The 21,711-nt window shown below is 39.5% G+C and overlaps 1 protein-coding gene and 1 pseudogene across 1 annotated transcript in view; both read right to left on the bottom strand.

Moving 5' to 3' along the window:
• LOC139159585 (actin-related protein 3-like) overlaps positions 1 to 7,299 on the bottom strand; it is a 144,438-nt pseudogene extending 137,139 nt beyond the window's left edge.
• Positions 7,300 to 12,332: 5,033 nt separating this feature from the next.
• ANXA1 (annexin A1) overlaps positions 12,333 to 21,711 on the bottom strand; it is a 49,225-nt gene continuing 39,846 nt past the window's right edge. The window contains exons 13-14 of the mRNA XM_070742663.1: positions 21,543 to 21,612; positions 12,333 to 15,606 (exon numbers count right to left, since the gene is read on the bottom strand). Coding sequence (XP_070598764.1) covers positions 21,553 to 21,612 — 60 coding nt within the window. The 3' untranslated portion in view covers positions 12,333 to 15,606; positions 21,543 to 21,552. The remainder of the gene's footprint in view (positions 15,607 to 21,542; positions 21,613 to 21,711) is intronic.

The raw sequence follows: 21,711 nt of genomic DNA, 5'->3' as shown, positions 1-21,711 counted from the left end.
TTAAATGCAATTTCACTTAGTTAAGAGTGGCATGGCATCGAAGTCAATTATGTCCACTTTTAAGGAATTATGTATTGCTTTCTAAAGCTTTTTGTATGATCTTCTGCATGCAAAAAACTGCATGGTAATCATATTTAGCATTTCATTTAAATTATGGATTATAGAAATAAGAAATAAACTGTTCTTTTAACCATTAGATTTGTACTATGTATTGTTGTTGTAAGCCGCTCCGAGTCTCCAGAGAGGGGCGGAAATAAAATAAAATAAAATAAAATAAAATAAAATAAAATAAAATAAAATAAAATAAAATAAAATAAAATAAAATAAAATAAAATAAAATAAAATAAAATAAAATAAAATAAAATAAAATAAAATAAAATAAAATAAAATAAAATAAAATAAAATAAAATAAAATAAAATAAAATAAAATAAAATAAAATAAAATAAAATAAAATAAAATAAAATAAAATAAAATAAAATAAAATAAAATAAAATAAAATAAAATAAAATAAGGGATATTTCTTTCCTCTCTCCTTCTTTTTCACCTATTTTCTCTCCTTCCATCAGATGCACTTCAGTTATTCCAAATATTTAAGGCCAAGCAAGTATGGATAACTTTGCAAATATTCATAGAAACATAGAAGTCTGACGGCAGAAAAAGACCTCATGGTCCATCTATTCCATATACCAGTGTAATGTTGTTCTATCAGGAGACACACCTTGTACATAGGAGTAGAGCAATCAGAAAAGGAAATTCTCACTTTTTAGAATACACTTTCCTTGTTCCCTTTTATCTACTCTCCTATTTCAAGAACCAGAAATTATTTCAGGGAGACCAGAAAATCTATTTATAATTCTACACTGACTTCCTTTTTTTTTAACCTGCTTGATTCATCACTATTAACACAACAGTGTGAAGTATAGCTTCTCCATCACATCTGGAGACTACAGAATATTCAAGGAGCAGATAAAACAATTAGATGCTGCGCAAAGTATGCACCTGCAGAAAGAGAGAGTGATTTAGCTGCTTCTATGCTGACTCCTGACAAAATCTGTAGGATTATATAATCTACAAGAGGTTATAGAGTGCAACAAGAAATAAAGAGGCGACCACAAGATCCCACACTGAAATAATTCTTCTATATCACTGCAATAGTTCTTAACACCACAATTAACCTTCCTATCTTAATCATTTCTGTTTTCAATGAGAAACGTCCATTTTGCTAATTCTGCTGTCCTTAGATGCTGATGATCTTTGACAAAAATGGAGTGACATTTCACCAGTCTTAATAACACTTAGCCAGTGCCTCCTGTTGACACAGTAGCACAGTGTTTTAATGAACAAATAAACAGCTTATCTACCATTCTTGGCAAGCACCCCCAGCTAGTGAGGCAAAACACCATCTCTCCCAGTGTTCCTTGGGCTAATTGACTCCTTGGATAAAGTTAAATCACGCTATCCCCAGTGGGATGCATGTTTGCCAGTAATCAATAGCTCAACAAGATCCACATGGCAGGTAATTAAGTGGAAAGTAATTAATACCCATCAAATGTTTTATTAACTGTTTGCCATTCCTTCACTCAGAAGTCCCTCTGAACTGTAAATAAAGTTGTGATGAAAGCAGGAAGAGAATTCTGAGCTGTTTAACACATCACCGATCCTTTACAGGTTTGCCCTGCCTTTAAGCATGACATCGAAGGCTGGAAAACTAATCAGGGCAACATAACATGAATCAAGACATGGCTAGGTTGGGCTCGTGCAAGAAATCCCACAAATGTACAATATAACAACCGGGAAAATTGCTATTCTTTTGGTTCAGTCTTACAAGCAGTCTCCTGACATTCATTGAGCATATTAATATTTAAGCATTTTAATAGGAAAGTGAACACAAGAACAAGGGGGCACAATCTGAGGTTAGTTGGGGTAAAGATCAGAAGCAACGTGAGAAAATATTACTTTACTGAAAGAGTAGTAGATGCTTGGAACAAACTTCCAGCAGCCATGGTTGGTAAATCCACAGAAACTGAATTTAAACATGCCTGGGATAAACATATATCCATCCTAAGATAAAATAGAGAAAATGCATGGTCAGATGAATTTAACGGCCAGCTGAAATTGCGCTAGGGGCCAGGAGAAACACGGCCCCAGTGGTTTTTGCCACCTAGGCATTGGTGATCTTGTAGGGCACCGCGAGATTGCCATTGCCGGCTGCGCGCTCCTGCACGCAGCTTGTTCCAGCCGGGGGGGGGCGTGCCGGGCGAGCCCTATCAATAGAACTGCGTCTCAGGAATTCTCCCTTTTTCCCCCAGATGCTGAAGATACAGACACCCGCCCGTCCTCCCTATCTTTCAGTGTGCCTTGAAGGGGTCAGAGTGCAGCATTGCAAACTACTTCAGCTAACTGCTAGCTGTATTTCAGCAGTTCAAATCTCACCACTGGTGCAAGGTTGACTCAGCCTTCCATCCTTCCAAGGTGGGTAAAATGAGGACCCAGATTGTTGGGGGCAATATGCTGATTCTGTAAACCGCTTAGAGAGGGCTGTAAAAGCACTATGAAGTGGTATATAAGTCTAAATGTTATTGCTATTGAGATTAATCAGTCTATAGTCAAAGAGAAAAAGGTTGCTTGAACTGATGAGGAACTACCAAAGTTTGCTCATCCTTAGCCCATTGTGCAGAAGCCTAATTTCTTGAGTTGCAATTCCACTTCTCACTTTGATTTGTAGGTAAGCTTTGCAGTCTTGTGTAAAAGAGTCAAGGGCCAGTGGTGAGTTCTTTAACCTTTTTTTGAAATAGATGAGAGAAGTTCAGCTATTCTAGAGGACAAAAACTCTAGAGGGGAAGCATGAGCCAAGTGTAATAAACTCTGCATAGTGTGAGTTTCCCCCCCTCCCCATGGGCAAGGCAAAAAGGTCAATCTTGCAACCATAGCCACACAATCATAGCCTTGCCCTTTTATGCCCTTAGAAAGAGGGCAGAGCTTCAATTGTGCACTATGGTACCTGGTTTTTCTGACCTCCCTCTGAAGCTGCCTCTGAATATTACTGTCTTCAAGATGCATGAAGGCAAAGGCAGAAAGAGCTTTTTTAAAATAAAAATGTGAATTTTAATGTACATCAGTGTTCTAGGAAATGCTTGTGCAAAGCACACTCTCTTTAGCTAAATTCTGAACAACATTTGCATCACATTCATGATGGTGTTTTTAAATTCAATTCCAAAATTAATAGCTTATTTTTCCAAGGCAAGAGGGACCTTTGTTTTCCATTGGTCCAAAACACCTGAAAGAAATCCCAAAATATTTATCCCAATTTCACAGGTCAGCCAATCCCAACCTGTTGGATACAAAATAATTCACCTAGACTGGGAATTCTGAGAATAGTAGTTTCCACATATCCGGAAGATCCCTGAGTCCTGTTGTCTAGGCCAGGGATGTCAAACTTGCAGCCCGTGGGCTGGATACGTCACACACTGTCCACGCACACGCCCAGTTTAGCGAAGGGAAAAAAGTCATGATATGTCACATGACAACAACGTGACAACACGAGTTTAACAGCCCTGGTCTAGGCAAACCAAAGTTTGCCTTTCAATTGCCATTGGTCTCAGTTTCTTTGTCTTTACCCATAATTTAATTCCTTCCACTGGATTTTTAAAAAAAAAAATCAAATGTTTACAATACATATTTAAACATGTCTCTTCTCTTGAAATACACATTTATTTTAAGAATGCATTTGGATACACATTTCAACCCCCGAGAACTTACTTGCAACGTTCTGAAAAGTGTGAAATTCAGCAAATAGCTAAATTCTAAATTGCATTTTATTCTAAGTAATATGGGTTCCTTCCCAAAGGAAGAGAACAAGAATAGGAGCAGAGTAGCAGCTGTGAGGAAGAGGAAAGCCTGTTCTATTGATAGCATCTCTTCAATGGCCCCTTAAAATGTGGAGCCATACCTGAAAAGGTAAGATTTAAGAAGCATGAGAATTTTACCACCACGAGGGTGGTTTAAAATGGAGGCCTTGTTCAGGTCATGACGACAAAGGCAAGAACTACCTTATTCTGTGTGAGAAACTTCTTTTGACCATAGAGAAGGGAATAGACCATAGAGAAAGGAATAGGTCACATAGAAGGGAATAGAGAGAAAGAGAAAAGGGTTGAACCAAAATAAACAATATTGCAAACAATATTTTATTTAGTTAGTTTTGTGTGCAGCCCCTCTCATCTAGGAGCGACTCTGGGTTGCTTACAAACATTGAAAACCAATCAATATTAAAGTGATTAAAATAATAAATAACAATGTTACTTCTCAAATCAAATCTTTTAAGCTACAGTTAAAAGAATAAAATATAGGAAGGAGTAACGGAGAAAGCACCAATCTTTTAACCCAACCCAGAACATAAAACAGTCTTGTGAAACTGATTATTCCACCATCCAGAGGAGATGCTTTATTTATTTAATTAGATTTCTATGCCGCCCTTCTCCTAAGACTCAAACTTTATGCCATTAAGTTTATAGTATGGGTGTTTAAAAACATTTTTTCACCTTAGCAACTTTCAGACATATGGATTTTAGTTCCCAACATGTGGCTGGGGAATTCTGTTAGTTGAAGTCCTCATGTCTGAAACTTGTCTAGGCTCAGAAAAACCAGGAGGCAAATTTACCCGACTTCTGTATGAAGCGGGATTTTCCCAGCAAGCATTCATGGGCACCTTCACTCCTTTTATTGTGCAGTCATTTCAAACAGTTTTCCATAACCAACTTGCACTATCAAAGAGAAAAGAAATCAAATGGTTTGAGGTTGGAAGCCCCTGGATTTCTTAATGGCAATGCTGGAGCCACTGTGAAGAAATAGTGTGCTTGCCGGCAAGCGATTCAGCATTTAAATTATGTCCTTGTCAGATGAGGGAGGAAAAGAAAGAACAGTTCCTTGCTGAATGGTCAAGGGGATCTCAGTTTCACTTTTATCAGCGTGAAACTGTAGCCATAACAATCAAATAGGAAACTTGATCTCCAGATCAGGAGTGGCTAAGCTGAATGGAAGGAGTTTCAAGTACCAGGTATTGTTGTCTGTAAGACTGGCCATCAAGAAGCTATATGGGGTTTTGGAAGATTAGGTGGTCATTAGCATTTAGAATCTCAGATTCTTTTTGGAAAAGTAGATGGGTTTTGCATTGCCTAGATCAGGGGTAGGCAAAGTTGGTTCTTCTATGACATGTGGCTTTAAACTCCCAGAATTCCTGAGCAAGGATGATTGGTTCAGGAATTCTGGGAGTTGAAGTCCACAAGTCATAGAAGAGCCAACTTTGCCTACCCCTGGCCTAGACCAGTGTTGGTGATATTTTTCAGCACCAAGCACAGGAAACTACCGAGAGGGGCAGCATATAAATAAATAAATAAGTAAGTAAGTAAGTAAGTAAGTAAGTAAGTAAGTAAGTAAGTAAGTAAGTAAGTAAGTAAATAAATGGATGAATGAACGAACAAACAAACAAACAAACTGATATGCTCTATGGCAGTGATGGCAAACCTATGGCACAGGTGGCACGCGTAGCCATATCTGCTGGCATGCTCAGCTCCAAGGAGGATGTGTGTGCCAGCCACACATGTGATTTTTGGCTTACATAGTAGCTCTGGGAGATAGTTTTTTGCTTCCGGGGAGCCTCCAGGGGGATGGGAGAGGGCGTTCTTACCCTCCCCCAGCTCCAGGGAAGCTTTGGGAGCCTGGGAAGGATGAAACACGAGCTCACTGGGCCCACCAGAAGTTTGGAAACAGGCCGTTTCCGGCCACCAGAGGGCCTCCAGGGGTGCGGGGGAAGCTGTTTTCTCCCTCCCCAGGCATTGAATTATGGGTGTGGAAACTCATGCACATGCCCATGTTCTTTTGGCACCGAAGGAAAAAATGGTTCGCCATCATTGCTCTATGGCATATCTGCAGAACCATTTTCCCCAATGGGATTGGGCTGCTCCCACTCATACTAGCAAAGGTGCCTAGTGTAGATAGATACCATCAGCCAAGGAATTTCAGGATCTAGTAGAGCCTTATTTGCCATGGTCTCCACCATTCGTAACCTCTCGCCGTAAGAGGTGAGAACTAGTGATGGGCGAACCCAACAGTGTTCAGGTTCGGCAAGTTTGGATGAACTTTACCCAAAATTTGGCCGAACTCGAACCGAATCCAAACTCGAACCCGAACAGGGAATCCCTCCCACGAAGAGATTCCAGGGGCGGAGCTTTGACGTCACCGGCAGGTTGCTAAGGACGCCAAGGTGATCACTTCCTGGATTCCATGGAATCCAGGAAGTGATCACCTTGGCATCCTTAGCAATCTGCTGGTGGTGTCAAAGCTCTGCCCCTGGAATTTCTTCGTGGGAGGGATTCCCCAGCTCCTTCAAAGGGAGGTCTTCATGTAAAAATAAACATTGTTATTTTTACAAAAAATGTCACCGCAGCGGCGCTGCAAGCAAAGGGCGGTCCTTTCATGAAGACCTCCCTTTGAAGGAGCTGGGGAATCCCTCCCACGAAAAGATTCTGGGGGCAGAGCTTTGACGTCACCGGCAGGTTGCTAAGGACGCCGAATTGTGCGAGTTCAGTTCGCCCATCACTAGTCATAACCACTCCCTCTCTTTTAGGCTTCAGGAAATGCCTTACAATTTGGCTATGCTGGTTGGCGTACAATACTGAAAGAGAAAGCTGTTGGCTGCAGGTGGTTGATGCATTAGCAGAGAAGGTATGCCCAGCTCTTCCCTTTGAACCCAGGTTCTTTGATTTTTTAAAGTATAATTTTAACCTGTTTTATATTTATAATTGTTTTAATATTTGCATTTTTTTTCACCTTGTAAGATGCTCAGAGTCACCTCAGACCTTGAGAAAGGGCAGCAAATAAATGTAATAATAATAATAAAAAACACTCCAAGAAACTGCAGTAGGGTTAACTTCTATTTTTTTTATTGTGCTTGTGCTTCAGTCTCCTGTATTTTATTTCTCTGCACCACCTTGGAATTTTCTGTGAATTCTCAGCCATTCTATTCTTTAGGTTGGGCAGGAAGGTACCACTTTTCATCCAGAGTCTTTTTCTGATCTGTGATAATAAATTGGAAACCTTCTCCAGTGTCTTTGTATAGTTTGAGGTAATAGCAAGCGATTTGTGGCCCATGGCATCTTACTGTCTATTGGGAGCATTAGATTCTCTTTTGGACCCTTTCTTTTTTGATCAGGCGGTTCCATGGAGAAGCAAGGGGCTTTTAAGAGCTGCTTATCCTTCTCAGCAATAGGCACTCTAGCGAAGAAATCTTTATCAAACCTCATGCTGCGTTCACAGTTTCCTTAGTAAAGAAAGGTGCACAAATTTTCTGGGCTAAAGAGTTGCTTCACGCCTTTGATAGCCCCCTGAGCAAGGCGCTACCAAAATTAATGAATGGGTGCCTGAGTATTTTAATTACATTTAGGTTTTTTATATGATGCCTTTTCAACATACACTTTTCAAGACTATTATGAATAAACCTTTCAAGATGATTATGATTTCTTTTCTTATTTTCCCACCATACCCCCTGCCCCAAATTGGTTTCTGAAAGTATTTGGAGATTGAAGCCAAGATTTTAAGGAGGCACAAAATTGACATAGTGTTGCTCTAAGAAAAGCCATAGTCTTTGGCAAACCCTGCTAAAACGGGTTTGAGAATACAAATGGGTGAAGGAATGAGAGAAAATCATTAAAGGGTTTATCTCAGTTCAGTGTGCAAAAAAAATGGACATATTTGGATTATTTTTCTACACTTACCCTGAGGTTACATGCTATTAAATGTTGCAAAGTTTTGAAATGAATAAAGTTAGTGATTGGGAAACTATCCCAAATTATGGTGAATTGGTATTCTGGAAAATATAATTTGGTAAGAACAGGTGTGTCAAACTCAAGGCCTGAGGACCAGATCTAGCCCACAAGGTGCTTAGATCTGGCTCGAGGGGCTGCCATGGAAACAGTGAAGGACTATCCCACGATGCCTCTGCCAGCAAAAACAGAGCTTGAAAAGGCTGTAGCAACCTGTAACAAAGCTTGGGAAGGGTGTGGGTAGCCCTCCCCAGCTCTGTTTTCACTGAGAGTTGCAAGAGGCTGTGGCAGCCAAAAACAGAGCTCAGGAATTCATTTTCTTTGACAGAACTCTCAGGCCATCACAATTTCTCTTGACATGAGTGATGTAGAGCTGGCCATTCCCACCCTGGCCATGCCCACCCGTTCTCCCCAAGGTCAAATATAACCCTGATGCAGCCCTCAATGAAATCAAGTTTGACATTAAATTTCTTTGGGGGGTTTTTTCATTGTGGACTTTTCTGAACTTTGATTGTATACCAATTATTGATTCTCAACCTGTGGTCTATGCACCACTGGGGGGGGGGGGGTTGCAATGTCACAAGAAGTCTGCGAAGGCTTGAAGAAATGTTATGATTTAAATCTTGAATTAAGTCTTGGGAGTCCATGGGCAGAAAACATATTTTAAGGGGTTCTGTGGTGAAGAAAAAAATGGAGAGCCACTGAGATAGATCATAATTATCAAATATAATATCAGGAAAAAGAAGCATCTTTGAAACAAAATGGCTTGTTCTCCAATAGGCACCTTTAGCATGCTCTCAACAATATATGTTCTATACATTTGGTCGCTCTGTCAGTGTGTATGAGAGTTCATAACTGGGAAGACATGATAACAAAGAATAGGCATAACAACTAAGTCAGCCAATGGGGGCTGTTTGGAAACTGAAACAGTTTGTAGCCTGGGAGTGGCTTAGGCAACTGCAGGGGTGAAATGCTCCTGATATGCTGGAAAGTCAGTCACAAAGGGAGCACGAGGCCCCAACCATTTCCCCAGACACTGCCATTTGGATTCTTTTAAACTCTGCGCATTAACAGAATGCTGGTGGGTGGAGCCTTGCGCTCCCTTCACAACTGGCTCTCCGACAACCAACTGGCATGAGCAAACCGGGAGCATTTCACCCCCTGGGCAACTGAGTCTCTACTATAGCTCTGAGTCTGCTGATCATAACTGAAACTCCTCTGCTGTTCTCTTCTCTGCCTGTGTTTTGTCTATAACTACTACCACATTGGAAGAATCTACTTTTGGTATTCTATTTGTTGTCATATACTGTATATAAAGAAAAGTTAATGAATACTGCTGAATCAGTTATCTCTGTGTGCTTTCTGGATTTGATTACTGCAACAAACTCTGACACGCTCTCATCACCATTTGAATCTAAGGTTTTTCTGAGTATCATGTAAACGCGTTCCATCAGCACAGAAAAGATGAGTTTACACTAATACAAGTTAAAAAAACACAGCTGACTGGTTCATACCAATGCTAAAGTATAACAGGCGGGTTCAAATTTTAGACCAAGCTAAATCCAAACAGGCCACAGTGTGACATCAGTGTGAAGTTGGTCAAAAAGAGGAAAAAGAGAATTCAGAACTCAATTCCTTTAACAAGATCTCTTTTTTTCTGATTGTCTAACACACAGTGTAGAATCAAAGTACTGATGGGATAGTGGGAAATAACAGTGAACAGTTCACAGTTTGTATGCTATATTTGTTCACCTAAAAGTTAGGCACAGGAAAAAATGTGATTTGAGGGACCAAATGAGTACTTCAAGTGCCTTCGAGTCCCAAAACATCAGACTAGTTTTCTTTCTGGATCAAATAGCATAATTCTAGAAAAGCGCTGACATCAGTAGTGGGTTTCACTTATCTTTACTACCGATTCAGGAAGGTCCGTGATGACATCTGGATGGATGGGCAGAGCCTCCCGCTGCCTCTGCTACCAGATTGCCTGAACCAGGCCAATCAATTCAATACAATCAATTTATTAGATTTGTATGCCGCCCCTCTCTGAAGACTCAGGGCAGCTCACAACAGTAATAAAAACAGTATAACAATGGAACAAATCTAATAATAAAATATATAAAAACCTCAACAATTAAAAACCATACAGCAAATACACATCAAACATGAAATATAATAAGCCTGGGTGAGATGTCTTAGTTCCCTTGTGCCTGGCGATATAGGTGGGTCTTAAGTAACTTGCGAAAGACAAGGAGGGTGGGGGCCGTTCTAATCTCCGGGGGAAGTTGATTCCAGAGGGCCGGGGCCGCCACAGAGAAGGCTCTTCCCCTGGGGCCCTCCAAACGACATTGTTTGGTCGACGGGACCTGGAGAAGGCCAACTCTGTGGGACCTTATCGTCCGCTGGGATTCATGCGGTAGAAGGCGGTTCCGGTGTTATTCTGGTCCAATGCCATGTAGGGCAAACGGGTGGAAACCCACCACTGGCTGACAGCTATAGATACCTAACATATATTTAGGTACCAAAGTATTTGCAACAATACATACTGCCCCAAATAGTCAAAAAGATATAAGATAAAATTTCTCCCCTAAATGTGTCAGGTTCTAAAAAAATAAAATAAAAGATCAGGAGTGAAGTTCTGAGAGCTGATCAACAATGTGAATATGATTGCAAGGCAGCCAGCAGCCTTTGAGATCCCAGCTTGTTTTTTCTGCCAGAGTGTTTTACACGTGCTTTTAGGAGCACACAGCACATCAATAAAGTCTTTAGCCACAACATAACATGAGCAGGATGCATCAATATTACATTTATGCTAAGTAATCCTTTATATTTGGGGGTTTTTTCCTATCTGTTCTATAAAAACAAAATAGTGCTGTAACAGGTGTTAGTCTGGTATCTGGTTTGCTTCAATTACTTCACGAAATGGTCACAAGGATATGTTTGCTCTCCCTGCTTTCTTTGGAGAATACAATCACTTAAACATTGCTGTATACCAGGGCTAGATAGACAGATAGATACCGGAGATAGATAGATACTGTAGATAGATAGATAGATAGATAGATAGATAGATAGATAGATAGATAGATAGATAGATAGATAGATAGATAGATAGATAGATGAGAGAGAGAGAGGTAGGTAGGTAGGTTAGGTAAATGATAGATAGAGAGATAGGTAGGTAGGTAGGTGATTGAGAGAGAGGTAGGTAGGTAGGTTAGGAAAATGATAGGTAGGTAGGTAGGTAGGTAGGTAGATGATAGATAGATAGATAGATAGATAGATAGATAGATAGATAGATAGATAGATAGATAGATAGATAGATAGATAGATAGATAGATAGAGTTCCTCAGCTAGCAAAGTTTTAAAGTTGCCAAGGTTGGAGATCCCTGCTGTGTACCACAAAACTGATGGTTAGTGACCCAAGAGAGTAGAGCTCAGAGAAGAACAAGTTTAGGGGACCAAGAGAAATCATTGCTTGGAATCCCTAGAATTTCCAGAGATGAAATGGCAAACCGAAGATGGCTCTGTTAAAGTGGAAAATAAGAGCAGAATGAAGAGTTGCCGAATAGACAGCATTTGGTAATTCCTCTCTAGACAATGAGAGGACTTGAGATTGCCCACAAGTGCTCCAGACAGTTGTTCCTCACAAAGAGACCACAAGTTAATGGTCTGTAGAGCATTTAAAGCTATGCCTGATAAAAGAATAGCTAAATGCTGAAACCACATTTGGCACTTTCAAAATGGACTGGCTGGGCTCATTGGTTCCTCTAATCACTTTTGGATATTGCTTGTTAACTTTTTTTTCAGCGCTAAAGAACTTTGGATTGACAAGTTTTACACTACTGCGAGAGTTTCCTTCAATCCATAGCAAAAGACATTTTAAACAGAAGTTTAAGAACTTTTAAAAAACTATTTTGGAATAAATAGTAAACAGGTGGTTAGAACTTTGATTGAACTCGCAAGACATTTTCTTTTAGCATGGGCTGCCCTGGGCACAACACCAAGGAACACGACGGAGGTACCAGTACAAGTATTAGGTAGGATGCGCATCTTGTGGTGGGGTGTAATTTGGGGGTGGCAGGTCAGGCAGGGTGGGCCGCAAGAAAGTTGGGGGGGCATGAAATGTTTACTTCTTCCCGGGGGGGGGGGCATAACAGAAAATAATTGAGAAGCACTGCCAAGGGGTAGAATTTTATTTAATTCAGGGTGCCCAACCTTAGCAACTTTATAGTTATAGTTATAGTTTATTAGATTTGCATGCTGCCCCTCTCCGAAGACTTTAAGACTTGTAATATCAGGTTTCCAATGTTTCCAGTTCATATGTCCAATTGTGTGGGAAATGCTGGGAAAACTCATTCTTAGAGGAAAAAAGTTCCTACTCCTGTTGGAAAAAATATTTTGATGGTAGTGTTTGAACACCCTATAACTGAGGGCAGCATTTGCTGTGGAGTATTTATTACAAATTGTGATTGGGAAATTTGTATTTCCATATCTCAGGATTTCAAAACTAGGGTAACCGATTCAGCAAACCAGTTTATTATATCACACAGAACACAATATAGCACAATAACCAGCATGGTTCTGCTTCATAATAGACTCTAGTTTTAAAATAGGTAGGCAGCATTCTTCCAACAGTAGCATTATCATCAGGAATACCAACAGGAGAGTTGGAAGTGGGATCATGTTTTTGCTTAGATTTGCACAAGAGCCTTTTTGAAAAGGTAATGCTTATGCCAGTTATAGATATCTGTGTATGTGTGTGTGTGTGTGTGTGTGTGTGTGTGTACACTGCACAAAGAGAGAGATTAATGCATCTTTCTTTTTATGTTAATTAAAAAAAACATGACTTCTTAAACATGCACTAAAAACAAGTTTCCAATTTCTCAAGCATTGTCAGCCTCAGTGAAAAGAGAATCCTGATTTCACTCCTTTCTCTGGATGATGCTTTTGAGTTGTTTTTGAAAATACAGTATTTTATTGTTGTGAGAATAGCGGCTGCTATAATTCTTGTTGGCTTTCTCTGTTTCACAGCCCCCTCCCTCATTCGAGGCCTGCCCCTGTCTCCTGATCTGAAAAGCCCAACGGGAAGTGTTTCGCCATGATAGCTTCCTTTGGGATTTCAGTGAAACCTGTGAAAGAATGAAGGCTGCAGTCATGTATAGAATCAAAGGCAGAACGATGCTCCTATATATCCTTTAGCTGTCTTCAGAACTGCTGCATGAACAAGAAATTCACACTGGGAATTTCTCCGAGACTCTGTGTGTGTGTGTGTGTGTGTGTGTGTGTGTGTGTGTGTGTGTGTGTGTTTGTGTAGGTGTAGGTGTTTGGCAGGGAGGGGAATAAAACACACTACTGTTTCAGGATCAGAATCAGTAATATTCTTGATTGGAGCAAATCATCTTTTATCCTTAGGGATTATATCGGCCAGCAGTTTTAGAAGTCGGGATCTTCAAATTAGAGTTCTGTAAAACATTTGAATTTAAAACAGCTCAAGCTCAACATCCATATTCCTAAACCACCTTGAAGCATTCTGTCATCTGAATTAGCCTGGTTTTGAACATGAAACATTTCTGGGTTTGTTAAAACAACCCTTTTTTTTTTTTTTGAATTTGAACTTTTTTGCTTAGTGTTAACACAACTTCTTTCATAAGGGGAACTTGTTCAAAGTTCCATCATTAATCTTGCAGCAGGATGTGGGTTCAGTTTCATTCAATGTACATTATATAGTCCTAGCAATCAATCCTGGTTGAGTCTATTTTAGTGAAGGGCATTTCTACTACTAAGATCATTCTGAAATGGATCAAATTCTATGCCACGCATTGTTTGCTTCTAGCCACTTTACTAACAACCTCTTTCCTAAAGCTCAGCTGTTCTATTCACAAAGCTCTTTATCAACGTCTGATGAAATAGCAAGGCTCGTTTCTCCAAAGTTAGCAAAAATCCTTGCTTGCATTTTGCCTAGATTCTCAAATGTAGGTAGATAGTTGGCAAAGATTGTATAAGAACCTATCACAAGGAAGAGACTGTCATGAATATTTGCAGCAACAACCAATCAAGTTTTCTTAATTCATGAAAAGGCTTGTTAGGAAGTCACAACTGGTCTACTTTAAAACTCATGACAACACTTAAGGGCTTGTTGGAAAAAGAGTGAAGAAAACTCCCTCAAAGATGATAAATGTAGACTCTGGGCCTGAAAATATTGCCCCAGGTAATCATGTAATTATATTATCCAAATATTATAAACCAGTGGTCCCCAACGTTTTTTCCACCAGGGACCAGTTTCAGCAAGACAATTTTCTATGGCCCAGTGGGGGCGGAAAGGGGCGTGGTTGAGGGCGGGATTAAGCATGAGGGTGCTGGTCCTCCCCGCCCCTCTTTCCCGCCATCGTCCTGTGGCCGGCAGAACCTGCCTCCCAAGCCCTCTTGCCCAGCGGGAGCTAAGCGCTGGAGAGAGGGGGTCAGGCTGGCCCTCCTGCCTCCCCCCAGCCAAAAACGCAAAAGCGCCCCGCGGCAGAAGCCAAAAGAGGCTTGAGCCTCTCAGTCCTTCCCGCCCCTCTGTCCCATCCATCGTCCTGTGGCCGGCAGAACCTGCCTCCCGAGGCCTCTTGCCCGGCGGGAGGCGAAGCGCTGGAGGGAGGGGGTGGTGGCATGAGGGCCGGCAGCTGCTGACTCCATGGACCGGTGCAACATGCCCCGCGGCCCAGTACTGGTCCGCGGCCCGGTGGTTGGGGACCCCTGTTGTAAACAATTATTGCCTAATCGCACCATATTAATTTTGGAGGCAGTTGTCAAATTAATTGTGCTATGTGCAGAAAGGAAGAATATGAATTCAGTATCAGATTAAATATCAGTAATTATTATACTGATATAATATTTAACTGATGTGTCTGGTCTTCAAAGGCTAACAGGTCAGAACTGGGTGTTACTTCAGTGGGGAATCCTAGCAACTATAACTTAAAAAAGAAGAAATAGCAAGAGAAGGAAATGTCAAATCACATTTGTTTTGTTTCCAAGGAAAACGCACATGAATCAAGGTTAACTTAGGAAAATGTATCTTTTAAAAACTATACCTAAAGGGCAGGGAAAGGGTTAGTGGGACCAATGCATTAGCTTTGCATTTTCTGACATGTCCTCATGGACTCCACATAGAGAGGATGCTGTGTCTATTGGGGCCTTCTCTGTGGATATTTTTTGTGTAAACTAAGCCACACATGTAAGTAAGTTTATTGTTGTAACCACAGGTCATAATATATAGCTATCTTTGTGTGAGAGCAATCTTGAAACTTGGTGGTATTCCTTTTTAATTCAAGGTCTAATATTAAATTAAAATTCAGTCTAGAAATTATCTCTGAGTTCATAATGCATATATAAGTATATATCCATCATACTATTTCATTTCAGGATAAACAATATTATTGGAGTATAGGAAAGGAGAAAGAAATATAAATTAGGAAAATTTAAAGGCATAAAAAAAGGAACCAGAATAAATGAATTTAAACCAACAGCATTCATTATACTACAGTGTTCCGTGCAACCATTTTTGCTCTTAACCTTTTTTCTATAGAGAACCTGGTCAAAGCTATCCAGACCAACATTCTTGGCTTTTTTTTCTTGTCTTCTATGCCATTTATGCTTTCTTTCTGATTTTGTTTTGCGATTCAGTCAAATTGAAATGTTTTTTTCTCCTGATGTCAGTCTCCCCAAACCAAGAAATATACACAGTTTCTTCTTCCCAAAACCAAGAAATATACACTTTCATTCATTGTTCCTCATCTTCCATTGAGGACCTGTATACTGCAGGAGACAAAAAGAGGACTGTGAAAATATTTACTGATCCCTCGCATCCTGGACACAAACTGTTTCAACTCCTACCCTCAAAACGTCACTACAGAGCACTGCACACCAAGACAACTAGACACGAGAACAGTTTTTTCCCCGAACACCATCATTCTACTGAATAAATAATTCCCTCAACACTGTCAAACTTTCTACTAAGTCTGCCCTTCTATTCTACTAGTTTTTCTCATCATTCCTATCATCCTTTTCCTCCCATTTAGTACTGTATGACTGTAACTTACTTACTTACTTACTTACTTACTTACTTACTTACTTACTTACTTACTTACTTACTTACTTATTAGATTTCTATGCCGCCCTTCTCCGAAGATTCGGGGCGGCTCACAACAACAGAACAATACAAATCCAATGGTTAAAAACAATTTAAAACCCTTAATATAAAAAGCAATCATATGTCTCATACAAACCATACATAAAGCGGGAACAGCCCAGGGGAATCAATTTCCCCATGCCTGATGGCAGAGGTGGGTTTGTTGCTTGTATCCTAAGATTTTTATTAATATTGATTGTTTCTTCATTGCTTATTGTCCCCTATGACAATCGTTAAGTATTGTACCACATGATTCTTGACAAATGTATCTTTTTCTTTTATGTACGCTGAGAGCATATGCACCAAGACAAGTTTCTTGTGTGTCCAATCACACTTGGCCAATAAAATTCTATTCTATTCTATTTTATCTATAGAGAGAAATCTTGCCAAAGCAATCGGCTATTTGCATCATTAACAATATATCATGAGAACATGTAAGGATAAGTCATTTTTACTCTTTTCCTTCCAACTAAACTATCTAAACTTTTCTATCACTTGATCTTCTGAGATGCAGCCCCTCCTTCTGGGAATCCAGGCTACATTCCACCACATCATGCGACCAAATCTCTTCTGAATAGTACTGGTTTCACTTGTGCATTCAGGTATATTCATTCAGCATCCATTTCTTAATATGGTCTCTTCTTGATTTAAGGTCCACTCTTCTCTTAGTTCCTACTGCATTCTCATTACTTTGGATGCTCCTGATATTCTATTGCTTTCTTATATATATATAAAAAAACCTAACATGAATTAAACACATGTCTCCAATCCGGCTTCATTATCCTGCTTTCCTTAGGAAACATTGAAACCAAGCATCGCTGGCATGGAAAATTGTGGAAGTTATAAACTTAACAATTCGGCAGAGGACCAGGTTTTGGAAAGGCTGTTTTAAGCCAAATAAACATAGAACATTTTCATCAGATAATATTTAAAAGAGTTATAAAACGAACAAAGTTTTCAGTCATGAATATGATGGGAAGATCTCAGATAACTTTATGGTCAACCAATCCTCCACCAAAGCAATTCGCATAACTTTCCTCCAAGTGCTGATTTGACATTTCCTATTAGTATCACAAGTATAACTTAATCAAAGCAGGAGAGCAGAATCCTGCTGAAGAACAACTTTTAGTACACTGTATAAAAGGTTGGAGGGTTGTAGCTCTCAAAAATTCTTTTCAATGTTTCCTTTGGCTTTTCCTTCAGATCTGCAGCTAATGGCTTCCAGGCTAGTGGGGTGGGGTGGGAGGGCTGGAATTGGGAGAGGGAGGTAACTTTTACAAAAAGGACCCAATTCAGAAGCAAGATTAGAAAGCTTTCAAGAAGTTTCCATCTTAGTACTATTTTTTCTCCCATTTCCCCCCATTTATAAATGAGTGAAATGCTTACATTTCATTCATTTATAAAATATATTTGCAATTCTGCAGTTTTACCTTCAGAGTTTGAGGTATTACTATGAGCTTTGAAAATTAAATGTCTTTTTCTATTGATCTACGCACACATACACATGCACACACACACCAATTAAATATGGATATTAGTTTAATTTGAGCTGTTCTTTGGAGTGGGTTTGCCTGGAGAATTATGATAAAAATCTTACGTTTATTTCTTTTCTGAGAAAGCTCACAAAAAAGAAAGTTAATAAGAGTAAGTGAACTCACCTTATCAGTGTGCTATCTTCCAAATAAAATGTTTACCTAGAGCAGTATTTCTCAATCTTTGCAACCTTAAGATAAGTGGACTTCAGCTACCAGAATTCCCCCAGCCATGGAGTTGAAGTCCATCCAATTTAAAGTTGCTGAAATTGAGAAACACTGTCCTAAAGTAACCAGGAAGTAACTAACTGCAAGATGGCTTACTTACACTTGGCCACTGCTAACTGGAAAGATATATCTAGCACTAAATAACATGTCTTATTTGCTGCTGAAAAGCATAGATTTGAATGATCTGTCTCAAACTCACTAAAAAGGCAAAAATAAACCAGAAGGAAAGAATGACATTTTTATTCTCTACACCTTTTTACCTAAAGCTGAGGAACACAATCTTAACTCCAGTATCTCCCTAATTCTAGTTATTCTTCCTCTTTCTCATCACTAATTTTGCCAAAATATTGGGATGAAGGCCTCTGTTGTGATGCCTATTTGAAGAGGCGAAGTTTAATTCATAATTAAATAGTAAAACTATTTTAAAACCGGGAGAAATCTCTTTGTTACAAATTGGAACATCATTTTTCTCAGATGCTGTAAACCAGAGGTCTTCAAACTTAACAACTTTAATATTTGTGGATTTCAACTCCCAGAATTCTCAAGCCAACATAGCTGGGAATTGAAGTCCGCAAGTCTTAAAGTTGCCCAGTTTGGAGATCCCTGCTGTGAACTCATCCATCTCAAACTGATGGAAATTTTTTCCCCCTTCTTCATTTCAGCTGCACCAACTAGAAGATGAGCACTAAAATGTCAGGAGCCTCTATCATTCCAGACTCCATATACTGTATAAAAGCAACTGAAAAATCACTCCAAAATTACCGTAAAACAGAAAGGCTGGAATTTTAAACATATCCTGCAGAGGGTGAAAAAAGCTAGGAAACTCTCATAGCAAATATCAGGGGTTGGGATGGGGAGAGGATTAAATCCTTGAAATCAGAATGCAGATCTTGCTCTAAAAATAAAGATTGTGTTTTGTGTCTATATTCAAATATATTCCCCTTGAGTATTTTCCTGATTTGTCACCAACTACTCATCAAATTCATAATCCAGAGAGATTACCCTTGGGATGCTATTCTTAGAGCTCCATCTAGTATTGTAGCAGTTGCTGTTGATCGGATTACCGCTAGATCCTCACCATGCAAAATGCATTGATGCTGCAATAGAAACCTGCGTTTCTGAAACCGTCCTGTAGTTACAGTAGCCGTTTGATAACTGAAACCTATAACCTAATTTATTCTGAAACACCCCGGTACTGGGGCTGGTTATTAATTCATGAAAGCTCCTCTTATCTATTAAGACTTGGCACTTTAGTCTTCAGCACAGGGGAGCGAGTACAAGAATTTTCAGTAGTTTATTTTGGAGGCAGCTAATATACTAAGTTTATGTGTCTTATACAAGCTACATTAGACCCTTCGCTAGGGAGCTTTTCAGGAGTAAGTAAATACGATCAGGTTTCAAAAAGAGTTTGCGCAAAAATCTGGAGCGCCATCTAGTGATACTATGTCACAGTACAATTTCTTCTTAAAATTTGTGTATTCTTCATATAGGTACAAGCAAGAACTGACCTTTTTTAGGTAGTTAATTAATGGCCATAAAGTTGAAGAGGAAAAAACCAGCCAGAAGTAGGTAGTGGAAGGCAATTTATATGTTAATGGCGAGAAATTTAAAGTCACTAGCAATTGAATTGAATTTGTAGGAGGCTCGTTTTAATTTTAATTTATGATTTTATTGAAAAGAAAAAAAACCTTATTAAAACAAAAAACCTGGAGAATATAGAACTTTAAAATAAAAGAGAAAAAGTAAATAAAATACAAAATAAAATGTTCCCCCTTTCTCATGAAAATGAGCTTATGGCCTAAGTCAAGTTCCTCCAAATTCTGCAGTTGAAAAGGTATACACCCTACCCATCCATTTCATCCTTTGGTTCCAGAATTTGACTGAAAATGACTTGGGCAAATCCCTCCTGAAAAATACTCAGAAGAAGTCAACTGGTGAATTAGCAGTTTGTTTTATTTTTCTCTCAGTCAGAACAGTCCGGTTAAATAGATCGGTAAGGGTATAGGCAACGATTCTCTCTCAGAGAAAGTGGCGCGTCTTTAACCTATTTATAGGCTTCACAAAGTAGCAAACCTTATTTGACATGGTAACAAGTCTCCCGCCAGAACGAACAGCCAATCAGGAGACAACATTCAAATACTGAACCTTAGCAACTCTCTCTGCATATTTAACACCTCCAGTTTTCTTGACAAGATTTTTCAGAAGCGATTTGCCCTTGCCATTGCCTCCTTCCTAGGGCTGGGAGAAAATGACTGGCCCAAAGTCACCCACCTGGCTTTGTGCCTAAAAGGGACTATAACTCATGGTCGCCCAGTTTCTAGCCTGATACCTAAACTACTACACTGTTTTGGCTCTAATGTAAATGCAAAGGCACTGAGTTGCACTGTAATTCAGGGCAGCAGGCAGATTAAAAACCAAGGATGACACATTACATTAATTTTAAACAATTCCATAGCAGAGGAAGAGACATGCCACAAATATATTAAACATAATAATGCTCCAAATGGCTAATATGGAGTACAGCAAAAGAGGCATATTTTCAGACTGCTTTAAAAAGATCATAAGGATGGGTTCAAAGATTTTCAGGAGGGTATTAGCACCAGGTAGTAGCACCAGGGTAGAGAAGGCATACTTCCTAGGTACCATCAGATAGCATCACTTAATAGATGTGACAAAATCATGGATCTTACAGAATTTGATGAAACATAGAAACATAGAAGACTGACGGCAGAAAAAGACCTCATGGTCCATCTAGTCTGCCCTTATACTATTTCCTGTATTTTATCTTAGGATGGATCTATGTTTATCCCAGGCATGTTTAAATTCAGTTACTGTGGATTTATCTACCATGTCTGCTGGAAGTTTGTTCCAAGGATCTACTACTCTTTCAGTAAAATAATATTTTCTCATGTTGCTTTTGATCTTTCCCCCAACTAACGTCAGATTGTGTCCCCTTGTTCTTGTGTTCACTTTCCTATTAAAAACACTTCCCTCCTGGACCTTATTTAACCCTTTAACATATTTAAATGTTTTGATCATGTCCCCCCTTTTCCTTCTGTCCTCCAGACTATACAGATTGAGTTCGTTAAGTCTTTCCTGATATGTTTTATGCTTAAGACCTTCCACCATTCTTGTAGCCCGTCTTTGGACCCGTTCAATTTTGTCAATATCTTTTTGTAGGTGAGGTCTCCAGAACTGAACACAGTATTCCAGATGTGGGCTCACCAGCACTCTATATAGCGGGATCATAATCTCCCTCTTCCTGCTTGTTATACCTCTAGCTATGCAGCCAAGTATCCTACTTGCTTTCCCTACTGCCTGACTGCACTGTTCACCCATTTTGAGACTGTCAGAAATCACTACCCCTAAATCCTTTTCTTCTGAAGTTTTTGCTAACACAGAACTGCCAATACATTACTCAGATTGAGGATTCCTTTTCCCCAAGTGCATTATTTTACATTTGGAAACATTAAACTGCAGTTTCCATTGCTTTGACCATTTATCTAGTAAAGCTAAATCATTTACCATATTACAGACGCCTCCAGGAATATCAACCCTATTGCACACTTTAGAGTCATCGTCAAATAGGCAAACCTTCCCTAGCAAACCTTCCCCTATGTCACTCACAAACATATTAAAAAGAATAGGACCCAATAGGAAACAACGAGGGAAGGTGGAACAGTAGATGGCCAATGCTTAAACCATAAAGGAAATTATGTAAATTGCACCTGAAAGGTCACCAGTATAGCTTGCATAGCAGAGATGTTATGTAAATATATTATATTAAATATACCAATACATACCCATAACTGTTCATGGCATTGCACTGTGGATCAGCTGTAGTTTTCTAGTGGTCTTTAGTACGTAGTAGCCCTAGATGAAGCACATTGCAAAAGACATGAGTAGCTGTTACAAGACACTCTTGGTCCAACAGGTATACAATTGATTCAATACTACTCCCTTGGAGTATAG

The sequence above is a fragment of the Erythrolamprus reginae genome, chromosome 2 (assembly GCF_031021105.1).
Source record: "Erythrolamprus reginae isolate rEryReg1 chromosome 2, rEryReg1.hap1, whole genome shotgun sequence".
In the NCBI taxonomy this organism is placed as follows: domain Eukaryota; kingdom Metazoa; phylum Chordata; class Lepidosauria; order Squamata; family Dipsadidae; genus Erythrolamprus; species Erythrolamprus reginae.
The sequence above is the reverse complement of the archived record's forward strand: the minus strand, read 5'-3'. Positions and strand labels throughout refer to the sequence as shown.